At 39.8% G+C, this 21,609-nt stretch overlaps 1 protein-coding gene and 1 long non-coding RNA gene across 3 annotated transcripts in view; one reads left to right on the top strand and one right to left on the bottom strand.

The window, feature by feature from the left end:
- LOC105935996 (ras-related protein Rap-1A) overlaps window positions 1–18,784 on the top strand; it is a 28,497-nt gene extending 9,713 nt beyond the window's left edge. For both annotated transcript variants that reach the window (XM_036151477.1, XM_036151478.1), the window contains exons 4-8: window positions 107–163; window positions 2,460–2,600; window positions 7,316–7,459; window positions 8,256–8,383; window positions 17,758–18,784. In XM_036151477.1, coding sequence (XP_036007370.1) covers window positions 107–163; window positions 2,460–2,600; window positions 7,316–7,459; window positions 8,256–8,345 — 432 coding nt within the window. In that variant the 3' untranslated portion in view covers window positions 8,346–8,383; window positions 17,758–18,784. The remainder of the gene's footprint in view (window positions 1–106; window positions 164–2,459; window positions 2,601–7,315; window positions 7,460–8,255; window positions 8,384–17,757) is intronic.
- Window positions 10,938–12,215, bottom strand: LOC118567144. Its single transcript, XR_004933512.1, has 5 exons — window positions 11,851–12,215; window positions 11,580–11,795; window positions 11,392–11,489; window positions 11,176–11,294; window positions 10,938–11,067 (listed from the first exon to the last, which is right to left on the bottom strand). It is a non-coding gene; the product is annotated as an uncharacterized LOC118567144 (long non-coding RNA).
- Window positions 18,785–21,609: the final 2,825 nt, after the last annotated feature.

Genomic DNA, 21,609 nt, shown 5'->3' with positions numbered 1-21,609 from the left:
CCAGCTTGTTTTGAATTGATGAAGGCATGTGCTTGTTTAAGCGAATGTATGCCCCCAATGACCCCAAACTGAGCTTGCACTGTTGCTATGCTTTGTGTTGTTACAGCAAGTGGAGGTAGACGGGCAGCAATGTATGCTTGAAATTCTCGACACAGCCGGCACAGTAAGTCAGCGTCTTTCCAATCAACAACCGCCTTTGCTTTAAGTACTGAATGCATTTATTAAACAAGGTCATTGAAGATAATTAAGAAGATAAATTCACTGAGAGCTAAGATTGTATGTGAACATTTAACTGGAATGTCTGGATTCTTAAAAAAAAAAAAGTGCTAAAGTAGAGAAAAGTCTGATGGCTATTTTAATGAACTTCCAAAAATACAAACTGCTTCAGGCAAACAAACCAATTATTACTTTAGCAGTTTTGACGAGTGCAAGTAAAGCCTCGACTAAATGCTCCAGTAACTCTTAAAAGCCGGTTTGTTCGGACACCGGACTGTTCTGAAGGCAGACGATTGGGTAAGTGCTAACCGATTTCCCCGCTTTGGGAGTTCTCGTATCTTGTTGTCGGCGCATCTTCTTGGCAGAAAATTTTTTTTTTCTTTGTGGTGTCTGGAAAGTGTTGTGTAATAGGTTAGAAATAATAAAAAAAAAACATAGCAGTGGTTAATGCGGGGAAGCAGAAGTTTTGCTGTATTTATTTTTGTAGACATATCAGGAATTCTGCACTTTCACACGAAGAGCGAAAGTATATAAGGCCTGATCAAGTGTTTATTTTCAGGGCACCTAAATGGAGAAATTTCTTGTTGCTTCGGGTTAAGTTGGAGAAGCTGTGAAGGCAGAGAACTTAAATTGTGTTGCGTGTTGTACCGACAGACCAAGGAAAACCAAACTGGCTGAACTCTGAAGCCTTGTGGGGGTTTCATTTAAGCAGCGCACCTTTTTCCAGCCCACACGATTTGCACATTTTTTTTTTTTAGATCAGTTTCAAGCCACAGAAATATACACTGCAAAAAGGAACTAAAACTAAGTACAGTTTCCTTGAAATTAGTGCATTTGTCCTTTATTTCAGCAGGTAATTAAGATTATCTGCTAATGGAATAAGAGTTTGGTACTTAAAATAGGATTAACTCATCTTCATTTTATTTCAAGTGCAGCATATCCAATTATCTTATTTTAGGGGTTAAACTCCTCGCTCCATTAGCAGATCATCTTATTTACCAGCCCAAATTAAGGTCAAATACACTCATTTCAAGAAAATTGTACTTACCTTAAGTTCCCTTTTTGCAGTGATTGATCTACCTTTCCTTTTAATTCAGTTCTAAAAGATCAGTGTATGATTTTAGCCCTATTCTCTCTTCTTAAGTAAGATAATGGCAAAAATATCCATTGATGCTGTAATCAGATGCTTGTATGTCATTTAAGTTGATATCTGTGAACTCATTTTCTGACAAACAGTCCATAACTCAGATTTTAAGTGTTTAAACCAGGTGCACCTGTGTTTTTCTGTTTTAAATTATGCACTAAATTATCATAATTAAATGGTATGTGTAAGTGAACCTTTGTCTCATTTGTCAAAACAAACTATTATTGGCACATCTTGGAGCACAACAGCCCTCAACGTCTGAGAGATTCAATGATGAATGTCATGTTGGGTGAACCAAAAAGCAAACATGTACTCATTCCAATCCAACTGTGGCAGATTATAAAGCAAATGTTGGGCCACGGTGCGGTGGGAACCACACGCTTGCTGACTTGATCGCAAACATAAAACTTTACAGGCAACATCAGCAAATGTGTACGCTACTTCCTGAAAACACAAGGAGGGAATCTAACTGATGAATATGCAGAGCGGGCAGAAATGTCATCGTCTGACTTCACTTTTAGGCCAAGTTGGTCGCACAAACAGAGTTTAATTATAATGACTGGTGGAAATAACACAAATTGAGCACAGTGCGTTTTGTTTTCTCAATGTTATGCTATACAATCGTATGTTATTCTTCTTAGCTGCATTGCAAGAATTGATCCATTGGCAGTGAACGATCCCAGGGCATTCCGGTCTTTAATTAGCAGCAATTAAGATTCCTGAGGAAATTCAGCGGCCATGGGAAAGGGGAGATAAAAATTCAACATGAATGATTTGCTGAGTTTGTTTTTTGCTGAATGCCGATTCTTTAAGAGGAAGAAACAGTTGGGATTGTTTGTGGGCCTTTTTATGTAAAAAAATAAAATAAAAAATGCAGTTTATTGCAAAACGTGGAACCAGCAGAGAGTGAGTACAGCCTAAAATGATATACCCTATTATTTACACCTCTTATTTAAAGATCCAGAGCTGGTCATTTCGGCATTGTCACAAAAATGTAAATGTGTTTTTAAACCCGTGTTTAAACGGGTCCTGCACGGCGAACTTTGTGCAGGACAGAGCTCATTGCCTTTCTTCGTGTCTTCTTATTTTCCACGTATAGGAACAGTTCACAGCAATGAGAGACTTGTACATGAAAAATGGCCAAGGCTTCGCTCTCGTATACTCCATCACAGCACAGTCTACCTTCAATGACCTCCAAGACCTGAGAGAACAGATTCTACGGGTAAAGGACACGGAGGATGTGAGTATATTTAAAGCACATGGATGCTTGCATGAGCTCTCCCCGATTCCTCTAATACGTTTATAGTGGCCCAGTTCCCCGGGGTCAGCTACGTGGATGAGATGTTTGGATGAGTTGGACGGTTTTTAACTGAGACCAGTAACACTGATGGTCACTTGAGGGAAAAATCCTGCAACAGTTGTCTATTTCTGTCCCCTAGCGCCTTCCTTCCTCTTCATATTGCCACATACAGTGTGTTCTTTCTCTTTCAAGCCTGCCCCATGACTTGGATGTGTAACTGTGAGAAGAGCAAAGGAAAGGAAAGGAAGAGAGAGAGAGGGGGGGGGGGGGGGGGGTAAAAAAAAAAGAAAAAAAGAGGATGTGTCATCTCGTTATTTTTCAAATTTACTCTTTGTCAGCAGCACATTTCTATCTCTCAGTATCTCTGGCAAATTTCGAGGCCATTGCTGTGAGTAAGCCCTCCGTCCCCTTTCTGGTGGAGCAGATAATGCGTCAGCAGGATCTAAGATGCCCTTTTTTGGTGATCTCTGGAAGGAGCGCATGTTACCATAACCCTCTTTCTTGCTCTGTCCTCCCCCTTCTCTCTCTCTCTCTCTTCCCTCGGCCCTAGATCCGCAGTAGCTTAAGCTCCATACGTTTTCTTCCCCCCCCTTCTGTATTTCTACCAATGTAAGGTTAAATGTTCCCCATTTAGCCTACTAGTTGGTAACCCCCACCCCTAAGGTCTCACATTTGTTTGCCACTCAGTGATTGAACTGTTGGAGATGATGTGCATAGAAAGTCCCATCTCAGGATTGTGAGGCTGTGGCGCTTCATTAGTAGCCTCTGTGGTTTTGGATTGAAGGCTAGCAGATGGATTGCAGGATCAGTGGCTCACAATAAAAGCAGTTCTGCTTCCCTTTTGTCCTGGAAGGCTGTTTTCTGCTAATATAGACTCCTCCGGTTTCAGCAGTCCTCACTTATCTTGTTGTTAAGTCCCACTCAACAACAAGGTGATTTAAGCCTTTTCCTGACATCTGCGCGTCTCTCCCCACACCGTTCAGGAATGCACAACCTGAAGGAAACGTTCAGCATATTTTCTCCTAATCACCCAAAAGGCAAAAGGTTTTTCTTATTTGGAGAAGCGTGAAGGCAAAGTACGCGTTAGCCGCAGCGGCTGTTCTCATTTTCAGCTCTGCCTCGCACCATTTACTTCAAACACGGCAAAAATGTTCACGTGCACTTATTGCCAAGCCCAATCAGGAGCTTTTTTTTTTTTTTAAATGTGCCTCGAACAAAGCGAATCCACATTTCAGCCCTTTAACAGAGCTAATTCAACAGAGGCGAAAAATAAAGTGAGCCACCACCAGCGTGTTAAAAGCTGGCTTCCTTTTTACTTCCTCTGGCAGCCGTTATGTAACAGAGGTCTTATGACTTCTCCAGGCCATCTCTGCTTGTGTGACTAGCCCGGTACTAACTCAGCGCTTGTGACTCACTGCAGCCCGATGTTTAGCGTGCCTCTCTCAGTTAGACAGGACCTGTCTGTAGCATGTCGACGGCGTCAGCTTCTGTGAATTCTTCAGTTAGGTCTAACGTGGGCTTGTGTTCCGCTGACGCCAAACCTTTTCTCCCTTTTCCGCATACCTCCGTCCTTCCACTCAGGTTGGGTTTCGTTTTTGGCCCAGCCTGGGGAGGGCATACCGCCGGTTCTCCCAGGACCCCTGGGAGAAATGTCGCTCGGCGGCTCCGAGGGGCTTGTTTGGGTATCAAAGATCAAGCGGCAACCTCTGCAGGGTTAATCTAAACATCGAGGCTTCCTGTCGCCTGCCGGTCACAGAGTGAGAAAGAGGGAGGAGAAATGCATCGCCTGGTTTTACTTTGTGTCATGATGCGTTAGCTAGGTATCACCATTAAGAAAAACGTCTAAACTGCGTGTTGCACCAGTTTAGACGTTTCTGCACCAGAAGAAGGTAGTGATGGGGAGGTTTTCCCAGGCAGATTCATTTTTTTCCTTGTGTACCGACCAGAAATAGATTTCCTCTGCTCATATTTTATTGGCGTCTCATCCACTGCATGCAGAGCTTTCCACTTGCTGATTGTTTGCTGAGAGGGACCACAAACAGGAATATCCTGCGAGCTGTGTAACAGAAGCTGAAGTCCTCCCCTCATTTAACTGCTGAACCCTTTTCTGTAGACACGGCGCATCGGTTTAGCTGTGAAAACCCTGTGTTGTAGCCCACAGGCCAGGAGAAGTACACAGGACAGTCCCGCACTATCCCTTTAATTCCTGAGAGCAGCTGGAGCATGGAATCCAGCTGAAGTGTTCGAAAACATTCAGGAAGGAAAGCGATGTTATCCCTGCTGGGCGGGGCTGCCTCGTCTTCCTCCGGGCCGGCATTCTCCCTAGATAGCCAGTCAGGAAACATCAGGCAGGATGAGACGTATCCCGACACCCTTACTGAATATCTGCCCGTAAAGTTTTCTCTTCCCCTCCAGACAGTTTTGTTCTCGGCAACGGATTGAAATGCAAAAAAGGAAGAAGTGCTCCGTGTTTGGGAGATTCCACACTGAGCTGCATTTCTCCGTGTTGGTTTATTTTAAGTCGAGACATTCTTTCATTTTCGAAGAAACTTTGTTAAAAGCAAGGAACTGCTAAAATAAGTTTAGAAAATCTCCAGAGTTGCCAGGTTTCTGCTTTTACTGATGAATTAAGGCCTCTCTCTTATTTGAATCTAAATTAAAGAGAAGCAATGCTAGAAAACATGTAAAATGTACTATTTGTAGATTTGTAATACTTAGTTTTGTTAAATACTTGTCAACATTCATGGCAGAGGCTGAAAAAAACATCTCTAAACCGTTTTCTTCTTGTTCTAGTAGAGAGAAGGAATAATTTTGGAGTTTGTTTGATCCCGGCCAGGCATGGACTGGTTACTGCTACCAAGGTTTTAAAAAGATTAAAACAACTTTCCAACATACTGCTTCTAGGGTTTAGTTAGAGTCTAGGAAAAGTGCCAAAATGGCCGCAGTCTTCTCCAGCTTTATGATTCGTAAACCAATGCAGTGCCGACCCTCCCCCACCTGTTGCTATGACCCGGTCAGCTGGTTGAAAAGAGTTGCAAACGATAAAACCACATTTTGCCCTTTAGCTGTCGAAGAAAGCAAGCAAGGATAGCAATAATGCAGTAAAACAAGTTTCTGAGCGACGTTTTAAAACTGATGACTCCATGTGGGCGGATAACCCAACTAATTAAACAGCTACTATCAGCTTGTTTTATGATGATAGCAGTTTTTATATAGACTATAAGGCCAGATGCCCGTTAGAGACGGTAGCGCACCAAAAAAATAAAATAAGAAATTGTCATTTGTGCCTTGACCAATTTCTCTGTTTTTATATGGTAAAACCAGCACCGATCGCAGATAGACACGATGTTTTTAAGAATGCAGTATTTCCACCGTCAACCATTCCCTCTCTGCATATGCGTCCTATTTTCGGCCTTAATGCCCCCCACCTGATGGATGCTGGCGCTCACAGAGAATGGTGGGGTTTTCAAATAAAAGAAAACTTTGGCCCTCTCAGTTTGTTATGGCGATTGTACTAAAACAACAATTTCCCTCTGGGATTATTAAAGTATTTCTGATTCTGATTAATCATAATAATAACCTGTGGATTTCCAGAAGCATCACAGTGGCATATCTTTCTTAAGAGGTGCACTCGTAATTGTGACTGTAGAAATGTATTTTAGTAGCAGTAGGAATAATTCTTGTTTTTCAGCTTTCAATAATACATTTTATGTGAATGTGTTGTTTTAAATAATGTTAATGTAGTTTTATTTTTACTTAAGGTTATTTTACCCTGGGAATGTCAGAACTGGCTCATGCCTAATCCTAACAACATCACACCAAATTTTGCTGAGATATATAGAAACTGGTCATTTTTTCTTCAGTCTTATATTTTTTTCTGTTTTCTTAGATTTTTACTGTTTGTTTTATTTAATCCAATGTCTCTGACTCCACGCCAAGATACAGATTACATTTGGACTTTGAATTGTTTAATGGTATTTTAATGTTTTTTTTATTCTTTTTGTTGTTTTTTTGCACCCCAAATACTTAGCAATTGCATTTTTTCTTGTATCTCTAGCCACTATATAGCCCCTAAATAGTGTTTGAAGTTTGTTTCACCAATGAGAGAAAGGCTTTAATTTAAAATGCGGGCGTCCGCTTGTTCTGCACAGAAACCAGGATGTCACAGTTTCTGTTGTCATTTCTTTCTCCAGCAGCAACAATATGTTCACATATTCTTCCACTGGTTGAAAACTAACGTTGATAAAGAGTGACGGACATATTTGGTCCCAGCCTTCATATTATATAGCCGAGTGTTAATGCAAAGCTCTAGTGCTGCATGTGTCTTACATCACGTTCTTTCCATTTTGATCCAGATTCTTGTATTGAACCCCCCTGTAATGCAGTTACAGTAAAAAATGTGATGAGTGGATTTATATCCTTCATGATGTGCACTACAGCTGTCCTCGCCCAACAAGAACCTTGGGCCATATTTACAGATCAGAAGGTTGTCATTAAAAATGCATACATGTTGTCTATAGGTCTTAAATTAGCCTGTTGAAGGACAGGTTTGGGCCGTGAAATGGAGAGTAACACAAACGGCTGACCAAATCTTCAAAGTTCTAATAGATCTGGTGTCTAATAACAATAAATGGGTTTGTTCTTCTCTCCCCCAGGTGCCGATGATACTGGTAGGGAACAAGTGTGACTTGGAAGACGAACGTGTGGTGGGGAAGGAGCAGGGCCAGAACCTGGCCAGACAGTGGAACAACTGTGCCTTTTTAGAGTCCTCTGCTAAGTCAAAGATCAACGTCCTTGATGTGAGTACAGAAAGAAGAACAGAGCCCTGCGGGCATACCACTGACACACATTTACCAACATGTTGCAGTTATTGCATAGGAAATAATGTCCTTGGTTGTAGTTTTTATTGTTGCAGCTTAGATGCTGTGGGGAAGGATGTTCTCATAAAGAGATTTCCATTTGAAAGGCGCATGGTCTAAAGTTTTATGTTGGGTCATCGAGGGAAATACTCACATAGACCCACTAACACTGCGCACACACTTTATGCATTACTTTGCAATCAACTTTTTTCTTGTTGCCTCTTCACAATGAGCAAGCTTCACTTAGAAATGTTGTACATGGAATTCAGCTGTTCTTACTGGGCAGGCAGTTTTCTCTTTGTAAAGGAAACCGCCTGCCCAGATGCATTGTGGGCAGATACAGTGGCACCTCTGGCTGTAGTTATGCTGAGCTCCAACATCTCTCTTCATCTTATCGCCACATAAATCACTGAATGAAAACTAATTAAAAACAATAAATCAAGTAAAAGAAAATGACCAACAACCCACATTGTGAAAAATGAGAGGAATATAATGTTTTCTTATCTTTCCTGTATATGTTCAAATCTGAAATAAATCCAGATCTGTGCTTCCAACCTTAAACAAGCCTTGAATAACCGCTCCATGTTCAGTTGTCTTCAAGGAGATCTTTCTAACGAGGCTTCATGTCACTCCGTCAAGGTGCAGCACTTTGCCGGGGCCGCTGAGCCTTATGGAGATTTTCACCAGTGAAACCAAATAATGAGTTTCTGTCCACTTTCTGCCTGCTCTCTCTCAGATCTTCTACGACCTGGTCAGACAGATAAATAGGAAAACACCAGTGGAAAAGAAGAAGGCAAAAAAGAAATCCAACTGTGTCCTGCTTTAAAGACCCCCCCCTCAGCCCCTGCAGCAGCTCTGAGCCAGGTCAGTGTGTGTTGACACAGAATTTGTGTTGAAAAACTCAGGTGCTTCAAGTCTTCATGAGTTTGTGATTCATAGTCGAGTCTGTGAGGCTAATTATGGTCCATTAGTGTTATCGTCCTGCAATCACACGACGAAGCCGATTGCATCAGTTCTCATCAATCATTTATCATTCTGTCTTTAAGGTTTCTCTGCTGCAACTAACTCTTTCAATTTATTTGAATTGTACAAGAGAAGCAGTTCACTGAATGATCGCCCCCTGTTGGTAGCCGAGGGTACAACAATGGTTTAAAATGGCAAAAACGGTTCCGACAATTATTTCTAAAAGACTAAAGCAGATTAAGACCATGTTTATGACGATAATTTCGTGTAATGTTTTGAGTGCAGCCTTTTTACAGTCATGCATTTCTTTGGCATAGAAAGTGGGTTAATAATAGTTGTTCTCTGAGGAGGGACAGTTTTTCTTTGACCCCAACTCGGCTAATCCTCAGTGATTAATCCTGATGTGTTTGCCTTTAACCGTCTGCATTTCCCAAGCTGCAGTCTACTAGTAAATGTTCTTCAAACACACTGCACCCTTGGGTTACACTTTCAAAATGTGTAAAAAGCTTTCATTGACACTTGTTAAAAAAAACCCAACTGCTTTACATTTGCTTGTTTTAAAAGTCAAACCTCAGCAGACTGTAGCAGCTGGTCATGTTAGAGGAAATCCTGATCAGTCATCATTTCCCAGAATATTGGGACCACTTTGCGTGGCGCTTGTTCTTGTACAGTGCTTGTTTTCAGTCTGACCAGATGTGGGTAAATGCGGACGTCTAAATCAAGCTGAATTATTCATCTCGTCACTTTTGTTTGTAGCCTTTTGTAGTTGATATAATGAAATTTGTTTTCCCATGCTATGAAAGCAAAAGTTGTTTTGTACATTTTAGAGCTATTTAAGGGATTGGGGAAATATAATTGCATAAAAAAAGATTTTTTTTTTTTTTAAATGAGGCTCATCCTACAGTAAATACCACTTTTTTATTTTATTAAAAGACCAAATAAAGGATCATCATTCTGAAGATCTTCCTGTTTTCTCCTTTGAAACCCAAAGCTTTCATTGAAAATGGCCTAAAGATTTGTTTTGGACTTTTTAAGAATTAATATAGTTTTTTTTTTTTCTTATTATAGGCAGATTATTGAAAGATCTGTAGTGACAACAATATCTATTTAATTTTGACTTTCACTAAAAGTTCCTGATAGAGTCGAGCACTATAAAAGCCATCAGTTATTAATGTAGAAATGATTCCACTTTAGTGTGGAAGGTTTGCGTCAGCCAGTGCCTTCAGGTTTAATCTGCTGAAGGATTGTTGTGCAATGTGATGAATCACTGAAGTGGCCTCGAAGGTTACACACACCAGGGGCAGTGAAGCATGAAGGGTTCAACATCTTCAATTAAATTAGGTTGGGATAAAGTTTCATTTAAGGTTGTGTTAAAAAAAAGTCTTTCTTCAAAGCCTAAATATTTCTTTTTCCTGCCATTGTTTTCTTTAGCAGTTCGGTCTCGCATTGCTACCTTGAGGAAGTCAAATGGAGGCTTTAAAGGTGAAAGATCTCACTGCTGGAAGAATAAGCGAGAGACAGAAAGGGTCCCTTTGGGCCAGTGATTTCTCTGAATGAAAGAGTTAGTTTGTAAAGCTGAAAATAATTCTTTTGTCTTAGTGCTTCACTGCATGAAAAGTGAGATTTTCGTCCCCGTAAACTACCGCAGATCTCCCTAATTTTCGGCAGTTAACGACAATTTGCAACCCGTGCTTGTCGCCGTTTTCAGTGCCACAAATTGTCGGAACCGGACTCTGACGTATGTGGAGAGCGATCAGCTGCACTAATGGCCCTAATTAGCATATGAATGCAGCGAACCCGCACGGCTGGCCAGGTCTGGCTTGAATAACCTACTCAGTATTGGCTGAAACCACTATTTTTAAATAAGTAAAATCGCTCCTGATTGGCAGCAAAACCACACGTGGCCAGGGCAGGCCAGAATGTTCTTACTCAGTATTGGCTGAAACCATTATTTTCAAACTAGTAAAATCACTCGTGATTGGTTGGTTGGTTTTTTATTTATATATATATATATATATATATATATATATATATATATATATATATATATATATATATATATATATATATATATATATATATATATATATATATATATATATATATATATATATCCATGTTATCTTATGTAGGCTACTACACTATCATTAGGCTACCTTCAAGGACATGAATGAATTTATACAGGAAATTAACATTTGCCAGGAAGATGTTTATGCAAAGAAAGAGCTTTATTAAAAACACACACACAACTATATACAACGCGAGGATCTTCCCACACATGCGTATCCAAAAAACTACAACTCCGTGAACTGTCCGTTTGCCTCCTCGGGGTTGTAGGTAACTGCTGGCGGCGTTCTTTCTGAGGCAGGTCCGATGTGCAGACGCCTGCTGTGCGTGGCTCTGTACTTCGGCGTCGCCTCTAACCGGGATTGCAGCTTCACACAGAGTACAGAGAGATCCGGCCTACGAAATGACGGCGCCCCGCCAACGACGCCATCTTCCTCGTCAGACATGAGGTCGACGGTGGCGGACATCCAGAGTTCCACTTCCTCATCAGCTAGCACGCTCTGCCTCGATTCCTGCAGCTGTAAAAAACAAAACAATGAATCAGTATTATGCGATGGGATGCACTGCGTATGGACACAACACATCTATCAATGCACCTGAAAAATAGTCACCAAATAAAGTCTTACCCTCTTTCTTCTCGCTCGACTCCGAGCTGAATTCTTGGCAGCTTCCGCCCGCATTGAGTTCTCTGGCTGCGTATATCTGAAGCTCCTGCGTACCGTCTCGTAATACGTCTTACAGGCGGCTGGAAAACAAATAAATGAGAGTGGTATGAATAAAAACCAAACGCAAGTCACAGTAACATTAAAAACAAGGGAGAAACAGTAAAACAAGTCCCTTACACACAATGTCGTCTTTATCAATATAGTGTAAATCGAGGCTTGCAGTTATTGCTCCGAGCAGATAGGAGGTAACTGCCTCATTATGAGGCGTGCTTAGTCTGTGAAAACAAAATGTACAGTTATGATCGGTATCTATCCGTATCTATTTCCTTTTATCGCAGAATGAAAGCATATTCTTTAAATCTTACCCTTGCGCCGGTTCATAGCGCCTGCAATTTGTCTCCGAGTTGTGAAGACGGCGTACTGTAAATCACAAAAAACACACCCTTAGCTTTGGGTTATGGCTAGGCTACTTTTAGCTTAGCTAGCAGTCAAATATATTCTTACCGCAAGCGTTTGTGCATCCGTCTTCTCTTGATGGAGTTAGTCTCTCCAGCACAGTTCTTCGACTGCAGAGCCGCCATCTTGTCCTCTATGGACAGCAATCTGGAGTTTACCGAATTCTGCAGTTGAGTGAACCTCTCATTCATGTCGGCAGTATGTTGAGTAAGCTGACGAGACAGTCCACTGATAGAAATCAGCAGTTTCTTCTCGTCAGTCTGCGGACTGGCTGAAAGTTGTGGATCGCGTCCTAGAGGAGTTGAACGCGAGACGTTGTCCGGCATACCAGTAAAATCCAAACACAGTAAAGTCGTCGTCTTCTTCTTCTTCTTCTTCTTCTTCTTCTTTTTCTTCTTCTTTAGGATTTAACGACAGCTTGCATCCATAGTTGTTGCATTACTGCCATCTATTGGATCCTAATATATATCCTTCAAATCCTTATGATCCCAGAATAAAAAAAAAACGAAAAATCTTTGTACATCCCTTTTCTATACTTAATAATGCAGATAATGAATCACTACAAATTATTATTTTATTTATATTTGTATCCTCCACCCATTCTAAAGCTAATAATATAGCACATAATTCTACCCCATATATACTAAAATAATTAGATGTTCTTTTTGAAATATTAATTTTTAATTCAGGAATCACTACAGCTACAGTAGTTGCTTCATTTTTTGGATTTTTCGAACCATCAGTATAAATTTGCAAATAATCATTATATTTAATCTGTATTTGATTGTAAAATTCTTGGCAGATATCTATTATATTTCTTGTCTTAATATTTAATAATGATCTATCTATATTAATATATTTCATTTCCATGTAGGTCTCAAAGCCCACAATACTGTTGGACTGAATTCTTTGTTATATACATTAAATGTTTTTGCTCTATCATCCCCAATCCATCCAAAACTATTAAATTGACCCTTTCGTCTTTCCCAACAACTTTCTAATACTTTCATAACTGGATGATCTTCATTATGTCCTTTTAAATTTATCCAGTAATTAACCATTATCTGTTGCCTTCTGATACATAATGGCATTTCTCCTGATTCTATTTGTAAAGCACATACTGGAGTTGATTTAACTGCCCCTAAACAAATTCTCAATGCTCTAGCTTGAATAACGTAATTTTTTTTTAACCTACTTAGCCGCTGAACCATATACCACACTCCCATAATCTATTCTTGACCTAATTAGTGACACATACACATTTTTATGTGATTCAAAACTTGCACCCCATGTTAACCCTGCTTTCATTTGAGCGTTTTAATGGAATACTGGGAAAGTTTAATCCAGATTATGAGGCAATTTCAGCAGAGCCAACAGCTTCATATGCCATGGACATGTGAATATGGTGCAGAATTTGCCAGTATTTTAGGAAGACAAATGGTTGGGACTTTGTCATGCAATGACACAGCTGATATGCTTTATGTGAAGCACAGTGTTTTGGTGTCAGCAGAACGAAAGCCAATAGAAGTTTGGGGCTTGCAGGGAACAGACACGTCATACCCAGCATAATTTCTGCCAGTTGAGCGCATTGCTGGGAGATGTGTAGTTAATACATCCTCTGTGCATTTAAGTAAGACCAAAAAAAAGGTCACTGTAGTCATGCCACTATGCACAGTAGTTGAGCTCTAGGAGACTGTGATCTCTGCAGACCTCTCATTCTGATTCTAATGTTTGCATGGAATGCACATTTTACCTTGCTGATTCTGATTCACATTTTACCAACTGATTCTGATTAAAACAAATTTTTGAAATAAATTATTTTGTGTATTTTTTTTACATAACATTTGCCATTGCTAATGGCATACACAGTAATCTAGCATACTTTAATTAAATAAATCAATTCAAGGTAAAATGTAAGAGTCTATATTTAGGTTATATAGAGCCTGATCTATTTGTACCAGAGATTTTCTTACCTTTTAGAGAAATGTCACTTGGGGTAAAACTCCCCCTGCAACCCTGATTTACATTTGTTTAGCTCACAGCATTTTCATTTACATGTTAAAGCCTCCCCTAGAATTAGGAGGAGGGGGGTCATGGGGGGACAACTCCCAAGGTAGGCCCACGTCAATTTCTGACAATTCACGGCAGTTTTCGGTGTTGCCTGCAAATTTCCGTGAACAGCCGTTAACCTGAACTTCCACGACAATCTACAGTGCCGCATAGTGACGAAAATCTCACTTTTCATGCAGTGCTTGTTAGCTTGCGTTGGCAAACTAAACCGAAGCCCTTTGAGACTTCTGCACATTTGGCAGCAACGAGGGGAAGACGTTTCAGAAAGAGTAAAGCTGCTCTCAAGCTGTTTCCTGACTTGTGACAGATGTTTGTCAGGAAATAAACATTTTGTGATGGTCCAGAATATCTACAAGTCAGGTTTGGGTTTAAATTCCTTTTAATGAGATGCCAGGGAAAGGGTTGCTCTTACTTACAAGAAACCAAGTTGGCTGATTGGAGCGTGATGGTGAAGCAACCAAATCAGAGCTGCTCCATTGCTTTTAATCTAATACTAAATACAGTTAGAAAACCAAGAGACTTGAGCAACATTTGTGTTAAGCTGCAGACTAGCTAAGCAAGGTCCAAACCTGGCTAATTGACCATTTACTCGACAACTAGCCAAATTGGTAAGGAAGGATGTTATTCTGTGCAATAAGCATGTTTGCGTAAAAACTGTTTGCATGTTGATGCTATATTTTGATTTACTCTCCTCCTACTGTGTGAATCTGTATAAAAAATGTTTTAAAGCAAACTAGCGTTTTTATCCCACAACTTGTGACTGGAGTATGACTTTATATTGTATTTATTTTATGGATATCTTTAGCTGAAAGGGAGGATTTGTGAATCAGTGCTGCTACGTCTGCACATAGAAAGCAATGACTTATCACGAATACCACGGTATCAAATACACCGACAATACTAGGACGTTATTCCCTTAAAACTGCATGTCTGTATTTGCCGTAACAGCAGTGGCGTCTCTGGCATTATAAGTAAAGTGGGGCACAAAAACCCAACACCTGTTAGCAGCAACTATTTTTATTTTACTTTTTGTGATGCGTATAACCTGACTTCCTGATCAATGTTAAATGAAACGGATAAATTAGCATAAACCAACACACTAGAAAATTCATTTTATATAAGCTAAATGTAATTACATTTTAATACATAAAATTACAAATAAAGGTTCAATTTATTGAACAGAAAAGATTCACATCATTCCTTCAGTGAGCCAGCAAGGACAATCGACGCAAGATTAATATTTGCTTTTAGTTTCCATTGTCCTTTGCTTTTTTTGTTAAAATTTTCCTACATTTTATTTCAAGTTTTTTTTTTAACTTGCTTTTATTCAGTCTTTATTTTCCAAAGTTTTAATGATGTAATAAAGCACTTTGCATTGTCCTTGTACTGAAATGTGCTTTACAAATAAATCTGCCTTGTCTAGACGGTCGCACTCTATCCGGCAGAACGTAAACGTAACGTTAAAGCATTTTGATTGGACGATCCGAGCATGGGGGCCGTAGGATTTGTGCCCCACAGCTGTCTACTGAGAGCGTGTTGGGCATGCGCACTGTGATTTCAGATGTTCTTTATTTAAGCAAACGTTGAGGGGCCGGCCCCAATATCAAGGCACCTCAAGAGGATTTAGCCTACTGAGCTTGACAGTATTCTGGCAGGCTTGGATACATAATTTTACTGGTAAAGGAATCAGTCTTTTTTACAATATTGCTCTATAAAGAACGATTATGTCCCATTGATTATTGCGTACTTGGAGCTCCACAGTGACATCTGAGGCCTGGCCCCACTGGCCCTAAATGCAGAGATGCCACAGCGTAATAGTATTACTACAAAAAATAAAAACAAGTTTGGTTTTAGCAAAGCAGAAATGGCCAGGTCCAACCCTCTGCCTCATAAAGAGCCTGTTGAATTATTACTAAAATTGATACTGAATGCTTTTGAGTTTTGTGTTGTCTCACTCACTTATTGTCATTAACTTCTTTATTTTACAAAAATAACTATATTCAACCAAAAAACAAACAAGAGAATCATGCTTTACTAGTTCTAAAGTAGGGAGATGAGATCTGAAAAAAAAAACAACCTTTCCTCCTCTGGTTCATTTTTACCTGCGATAAAGATGTGATTTGGAGAAAAACTGTGAAAAAGGAGAGAAGTAAAAGCATAAAATAAACAGTCATTTTGTGGCCGATGTTGTGAAAATGTTCAGATATCAGCGGAAACAGTTTAGTTTCAGCGGAGTGGCTTTTTGTTTAGCCACATTTTGTTTTGGAAGGCCAAGAAAACGAGAATATTTCCGCTGTTCTGTGACTTTTACAGTCTGCTTGCACAGTTCGCTCGGTGTTGGCAGGCCAGCAAACCTCTGCTTTCCCCCGCTGCCACTAACGTGCAGAACGTGGGGCTAAATCCTTATTGATAAAAGTGGATTAGCCAAACGGACTACTGTGATTCTAGTCGCCCCGTACATCAGGAGCCCTTCACCACCCACTGGGTTCCTCGTATGAATCCATCTGCTCTGGTCAGTTGGAAGTCCAGTGTTTGAGAGCGGGGCCCTCTGTCTGTTTCCCCCCGGGCGCTGTCTGCACCCCCATGCCGCTCTGCTACACGCTGGCCAGCCCAGTGAACCAGCACTAATGGGATTTTAGATTCACTCTTCCCCTCTTCACATCGCAGCGCGGTCGATGGACGCTTTACGCTGCCGGCCGCAGAGAAGAAGAACAGGAAGCTGATGAAACTTTTTACCTTTGTGGGCTGCTGGCTTCATTCACTCTGAACCACGATCGTTGTATTCACCGGGAGAGAAACTTTCCAAAGAGCTGACATGTGGTGCTGCGGGTTATTGATTTAGTTTCTCCCAAGGTGCTATTTGGACTTATTAAACTTGCATATCTCACAAATCTGAACAGTTTCAATAGATGTTCTAAGAAGAAATGACTGAGGTCTTCCGGAGGTTTTATTATAGACTTGGGAAATGAGCTTTGTTGGTTCTTTTCTTTTTTTGATAAGAAAATAGAGTAATTAATTCTTATCTAATATCCAATTCAACCTTTGAACAACAGCTGAATCACAGCTAAGATTGTCGGTTATTTTTATTGCATTATATAAACAGAATGCTGCCTTATTTGTTTTCTCATGTAATTGGGTTCATCTCACAGTCAATATTTATAATTAATAGTGGCCTGAAGTTTTCTTAAGTCAACAAGTGATGCCTGAATTGTTGTAAAGTTTAGATTTTCTTTAAAGGTTTATTTTAATCTCTAAATTTGCTGGTTGTTTGAGATGCTGCGTATTACGCCGTATTTTAAGTAAACAAGTTGAAAAAGCAAAGTTTAAGTCAGTGCTGTTAAACGGTGGACGTTTTATTCTTTGAACTTGGAGCCCAATGACATGAACGAGCTACTCCACCATTTGCCTCTTGACTTTTGGTGTTAATTAAAATCTAAAGCTGTTAAAACTCACATGTTGTAACATTTTTTATTTTAAGCCCAAAAGCAGCTGTGCAGAGCAAAAAACGAACTTGAGAACAGAAACATTTCCATATTTAAATGTTTAGTTCATCAGCCCAACTAGTTTCTACATAGGAGTTAGATTTAGCCGCTTATGTTCTTTATTCTTGGTGTTTCTATGATTATCAGCAGGTAACTCATGGTTTTAACCCACAGCAGCTGCTCTGAAACGGAATAAAACTCTCTCTATGCTTTCTGTTACATTATAAAGTGCTCCCTTTCAAGTTTAGTGTTTAATTTTCTGTGCAGTTAAAAAAAAGTTTTTTTTCACAGCGACGAGTTTGGGTTTAGAAAATATTCTATGTATATTGAAATGACTTTAAAATTTTGTCTTCAGAATTAAGGGTGGGAAGAGCTGAAGAGGTAATTTTGTTTTCCTAGCTGCATATAAACGTACATAATGTCCTGTGCAGCCTACCAGACAGGATGGATTATATAGATGTAATGTCAGATAACAGCCACCAGGGGGCACCAACAGGTTGAAATGTTGTCACTCATGATCCATGCTGTCTTGCAGAAATGCTGTAATGAAGAACTGTTGCCCTGATTGGAAAGTGCCAGCATTCCAACAGCCCACACCCCCCCAGTCCCCCCTCCCTCCATCAGCCATAAACGGTGAATCAGCTGACTGAACTGCTCCTATCAAAGCCGAGGATGACCTACAAGAGAGTAAAGAGAGAGAAAGACAGTTAGAGAGGGGGAGAGAAGAAGGAAGACTCTTGTCTCTCGACCGTGAGGACGTCTCTCCGTGTCTCAGCATCAGTGTGCACCCTGAATGGACAGCCTCCACTTCTGCATCAACAAACAGCGCCGCAAACTGATGAAGATGTAAAAACGCAGCAGAACCTCTGAAAAATTAACACAAAAAAAGCAAAGTGTCCATGACACCCCCCCCCCCCCCCACACCTTATTTTTCATTTCTGAAAATGGCCGTTGTTGAGAAGAAGAAAGCCAGAGTTAGTACTTGGATTCAGTATTTTTCATCTTATTTTCAATATCAATATTGTATTAGAAGGACATGGAAGTTGACCTCTTTAGTTGTATGATTATAAATATTCTTCAGAAACAAGCATGAAAAAAATGCATCAGTTACTACGTGTAGATGTTCAAGTGAAATCAAGTGGAAAAGTGAGAATTCTTTTATAGCCATACACCTATTCTCCATGCCTGTCATGTTGGTGATTATAGATCAAGGTCCACAATATGTATTATTTTTAATATTATATATTTTTTTTCTTTGTTCGCCCTGTTGTTCATGGACTTCTCTTCTGCAAATCTCTCTCTCTCTGACGTGACTTAATTTTATACTCAGTCACTGGGATTCATAGCTCCCATAATATATTCTAATGCCATTTTTTGCATAATAATGCTCCAGAAAAATGGGTCTTTTATAGAAGAAATATGGGGAAAAATAAGAATTGATTTCTATGTCTCTTGAAGCTGAAATATATTATACTAAACCAACTCTAATGCTTCTGGTGTTTTTCTGTTGACAATGTTCCAGCTTTTATGGATTATTAAAAATACATTTTAGTACATTTTCATTATGCTGGTCAATGTATTTTTGTGAATTAAACTTTTATTCCAAGACCATTTGATTCATTCAAGACAAGCGGGATTAAGTGGGTTTGAGGTTTGGCGACTTTTTGTTGACTTTGGTGAATTACTGGATCGATTGTAGACAGAAAAAAACGAATTTGAATGCCTTGGATTGCTGAAAGAAAACTCTTAATGAAACTGGCCGCTAGGTGGCAGCATCTCAACATAAACGGCCATCAATGTCTGGGAGAGGAAACGGATCAAGTTTTAAGTCTGCCTCAGGGAAATACTCTCACCCAGAAAGCCACATACTGAACCTGATAAATCCTGAATCCTTTAAGTTAACCTGATGGTGTTCTGATTAGTCTTACTGATTTGAAATAGAAAGGAAAAAGACTTGATAACATCTCGGGGATATGGAGAAGTTAAAGGCTGCACTTGTGTGTCTCAGGTGCACAGTGTGTCATTGGACCAATTTAAAATATAATATAAAACCTGTAACTTTACTGAGCATGAAATTCAGGCTCTGTTTCTTTCTAAGGACAGTTTTGTAAACCGTCTCAAGTTCAGTCCTTCAAGATGGAAAACATCTACGCATCAATTTCGCTGCAGGCAGTCCATTGGATCTGATTCTGGAGACTTTGATCAGGCAATTCTAACAAAATGTGCTTTGATACACACCATTTCATAGTAGCTCTGGTTTATAGTTTTGTCTCAATTTTCTAATATTAGATGGCCGTTAGCTCAAGTCTTTTGCAACCCTGTTTGACTCCTTCCATCTTGCCATCAGTTCTGACAAGCTTCCTAGTCCTAGCTGAAAAGAAGCATCACCGAGGCATGATGCTGCCACCACCGTGGTTCACGTTTTGACTTTCAACCTCCCGTGTAGTGTTCTGTATCCAAGCCAAATAGTTATACTTTGACCTCAGACCATGGATGTGTATCTGCAGCTCTTTTAGGGTCATCAGGGCCTCTTCACTGCTTCTCTAAGCAACGTTCTTGCCTGGCCTGCCACCAGCGTAGGTGGAGGGCAACATCTTGCTGTGCAGGACAATTTCCATTTCCAAATGACGGGTTTTGGATGATCCGTAAAACTTAGGTTACTGCACCGCGTTTTATTTAAGTACACCAGAGGACAGTTGGCTGAATAGAAGTGAATGCCACAATTTTCAGTATTTCTTTGTGGAGAAAAATGTGAAAACAATGATTTCTTTTTCTTCCGCTTTGAGATTTTGCACTGCATTTTGTTAATTTATTATATAAAATCTTAATAGGTCTTATCAAGGTTGGTATTTGAAAAAATTCATTGTCTCTGAAGCATTTTCCTAGTCCTGTTGGTCTCATTCACCCAGTAGGCAGCGTGTGGTTAAGACTGCATGGACATGTGGTGGGGGTGAGAAACTTTCAAAGAGCCTCAGCCACACAGAGCAAAAGCAGAATTTATGGCTCCAACATTTTCTTTAGCATAAATACTGTCTACCTTCCCTAATGTTGCATCTTAAACAGTGAGCTGATACTGGATTCTTATTAAAGGAAGAGTATTTTGCTTTTATTTGTGCATTAAAGTACTGGCATCACAAAAAAATTATTTTGTCTGAAACTTAATAATTCAGCCATTTTTTTCTTAAACGTTTTGAGTCGAGAGATGTTTGCACTTCAAAAATCATTTTGCCACTCACTAATATGTTATTAGAAGATTTTTTTCATGCCGTTTTTCAGTGTATGCTGAACTTTGTGCATCCAAAATCATCCTGAGGATGCTTTTTGAATGTTCTTGTTAATGAGAGGTTCCAGTAATGGGTTATTGTGCAGGTTCTGATATAAACCTGTCGGCATCAAATATAACTGTCAGGATTTAAAACGTTTTCTCAGTCTAAGCTAAGGAATCGATGTGAAATGTGGTGCATAAATCATTGCATCCTTTTTATTCATATTTGATATCAGCTCCTGGCCTGGAACCTGGCTTAGATCCTGCCACATAAATATCTTATAAACAAAGAAAACCACAAAAAAAAAAAAAAAAAAGCAGCCTGCAGACCAGGAGCACAGGCACTTAGAAACGGGAAGAAAGTGCTGCATCATTTAAGCTCCTTATTTCTTTGAGGGGGGCGTGTGTGTAAAAGCAAAGAATCAGGCTTAAAGTCTGCGGGTGAGGACGGTGGGGAAGAGATTAGAGAGTGTGACTCACTTTTTCTTCTTGTTTTTGACTCTTATCACTTACACTGCAGCCTTGATCAGTCCCGTAATCCCTTCAGTGGGTGAGAAGCAGAGGAATACAAAAAAAAAAACCCAAAACACTTCTGCTTTCATTTACCTCCTGGTGGAAAAAAAAGAAAAGAAATCCCTGCTGTCATCCTCCTGAGGTTTCCTAAGCTTCTCCAGGTCCCCTTGGAAACGTAGGACGGCTGCTTGTACCTGCTGGATTTGAATCAAAGTGTTTTCTTTGGGATTTGTGAAGTGTGACCATCCTCACTGTGTACAGTGCGGCACACAGCCACACTTTCTTGTACTCTTTAAAGTTATCTTGATCAAAGTTTCTTTTGGGACTTTAGCAGCTCCTTCTTTATTTTATTTGTTGCAAGCCACCTGACGCCAGGCTATGTTGTGCAGGGTCTTCCCTAAAACTGAGACTTAGTCCCCGAGTTTGGCGTGAGACATCTTTAATGAAAGACTAAAAGGAACCTAGTAAATCTTCAACGGTCATTCCTTTGATTAGGAGCAGTTTGCCTTTGTGCATTTAATAGGGACAATGTTTTATGTAAAGTTCACACAAAATGTTTAGCTTTTTTTGTGTTAATAAAAAGAAACATCTGATAATAGCTATTCTGTT

The sequence above is a fragment of the Fundulus heteroclitus genome, chromosome 20, assembly GCF_011125445.2.
Source record: "Fundulus heteroclitus isolate FHET01 chromosome 20, MU-UCD_Fhet_4.1, whole genome shotgun sequence".
NCBI classification, from domain to species: Eukaryota; Metazoa; Chordata; class Actinopteri; order Cyprinodontiformes; family Fundulidae; genus Fundulus; species Fundulus heteroclitus.
Note: the sequence above shows the minus strand (reverse complement) of the source record. Positions and strands in the feature narration are given on the sequence as shown.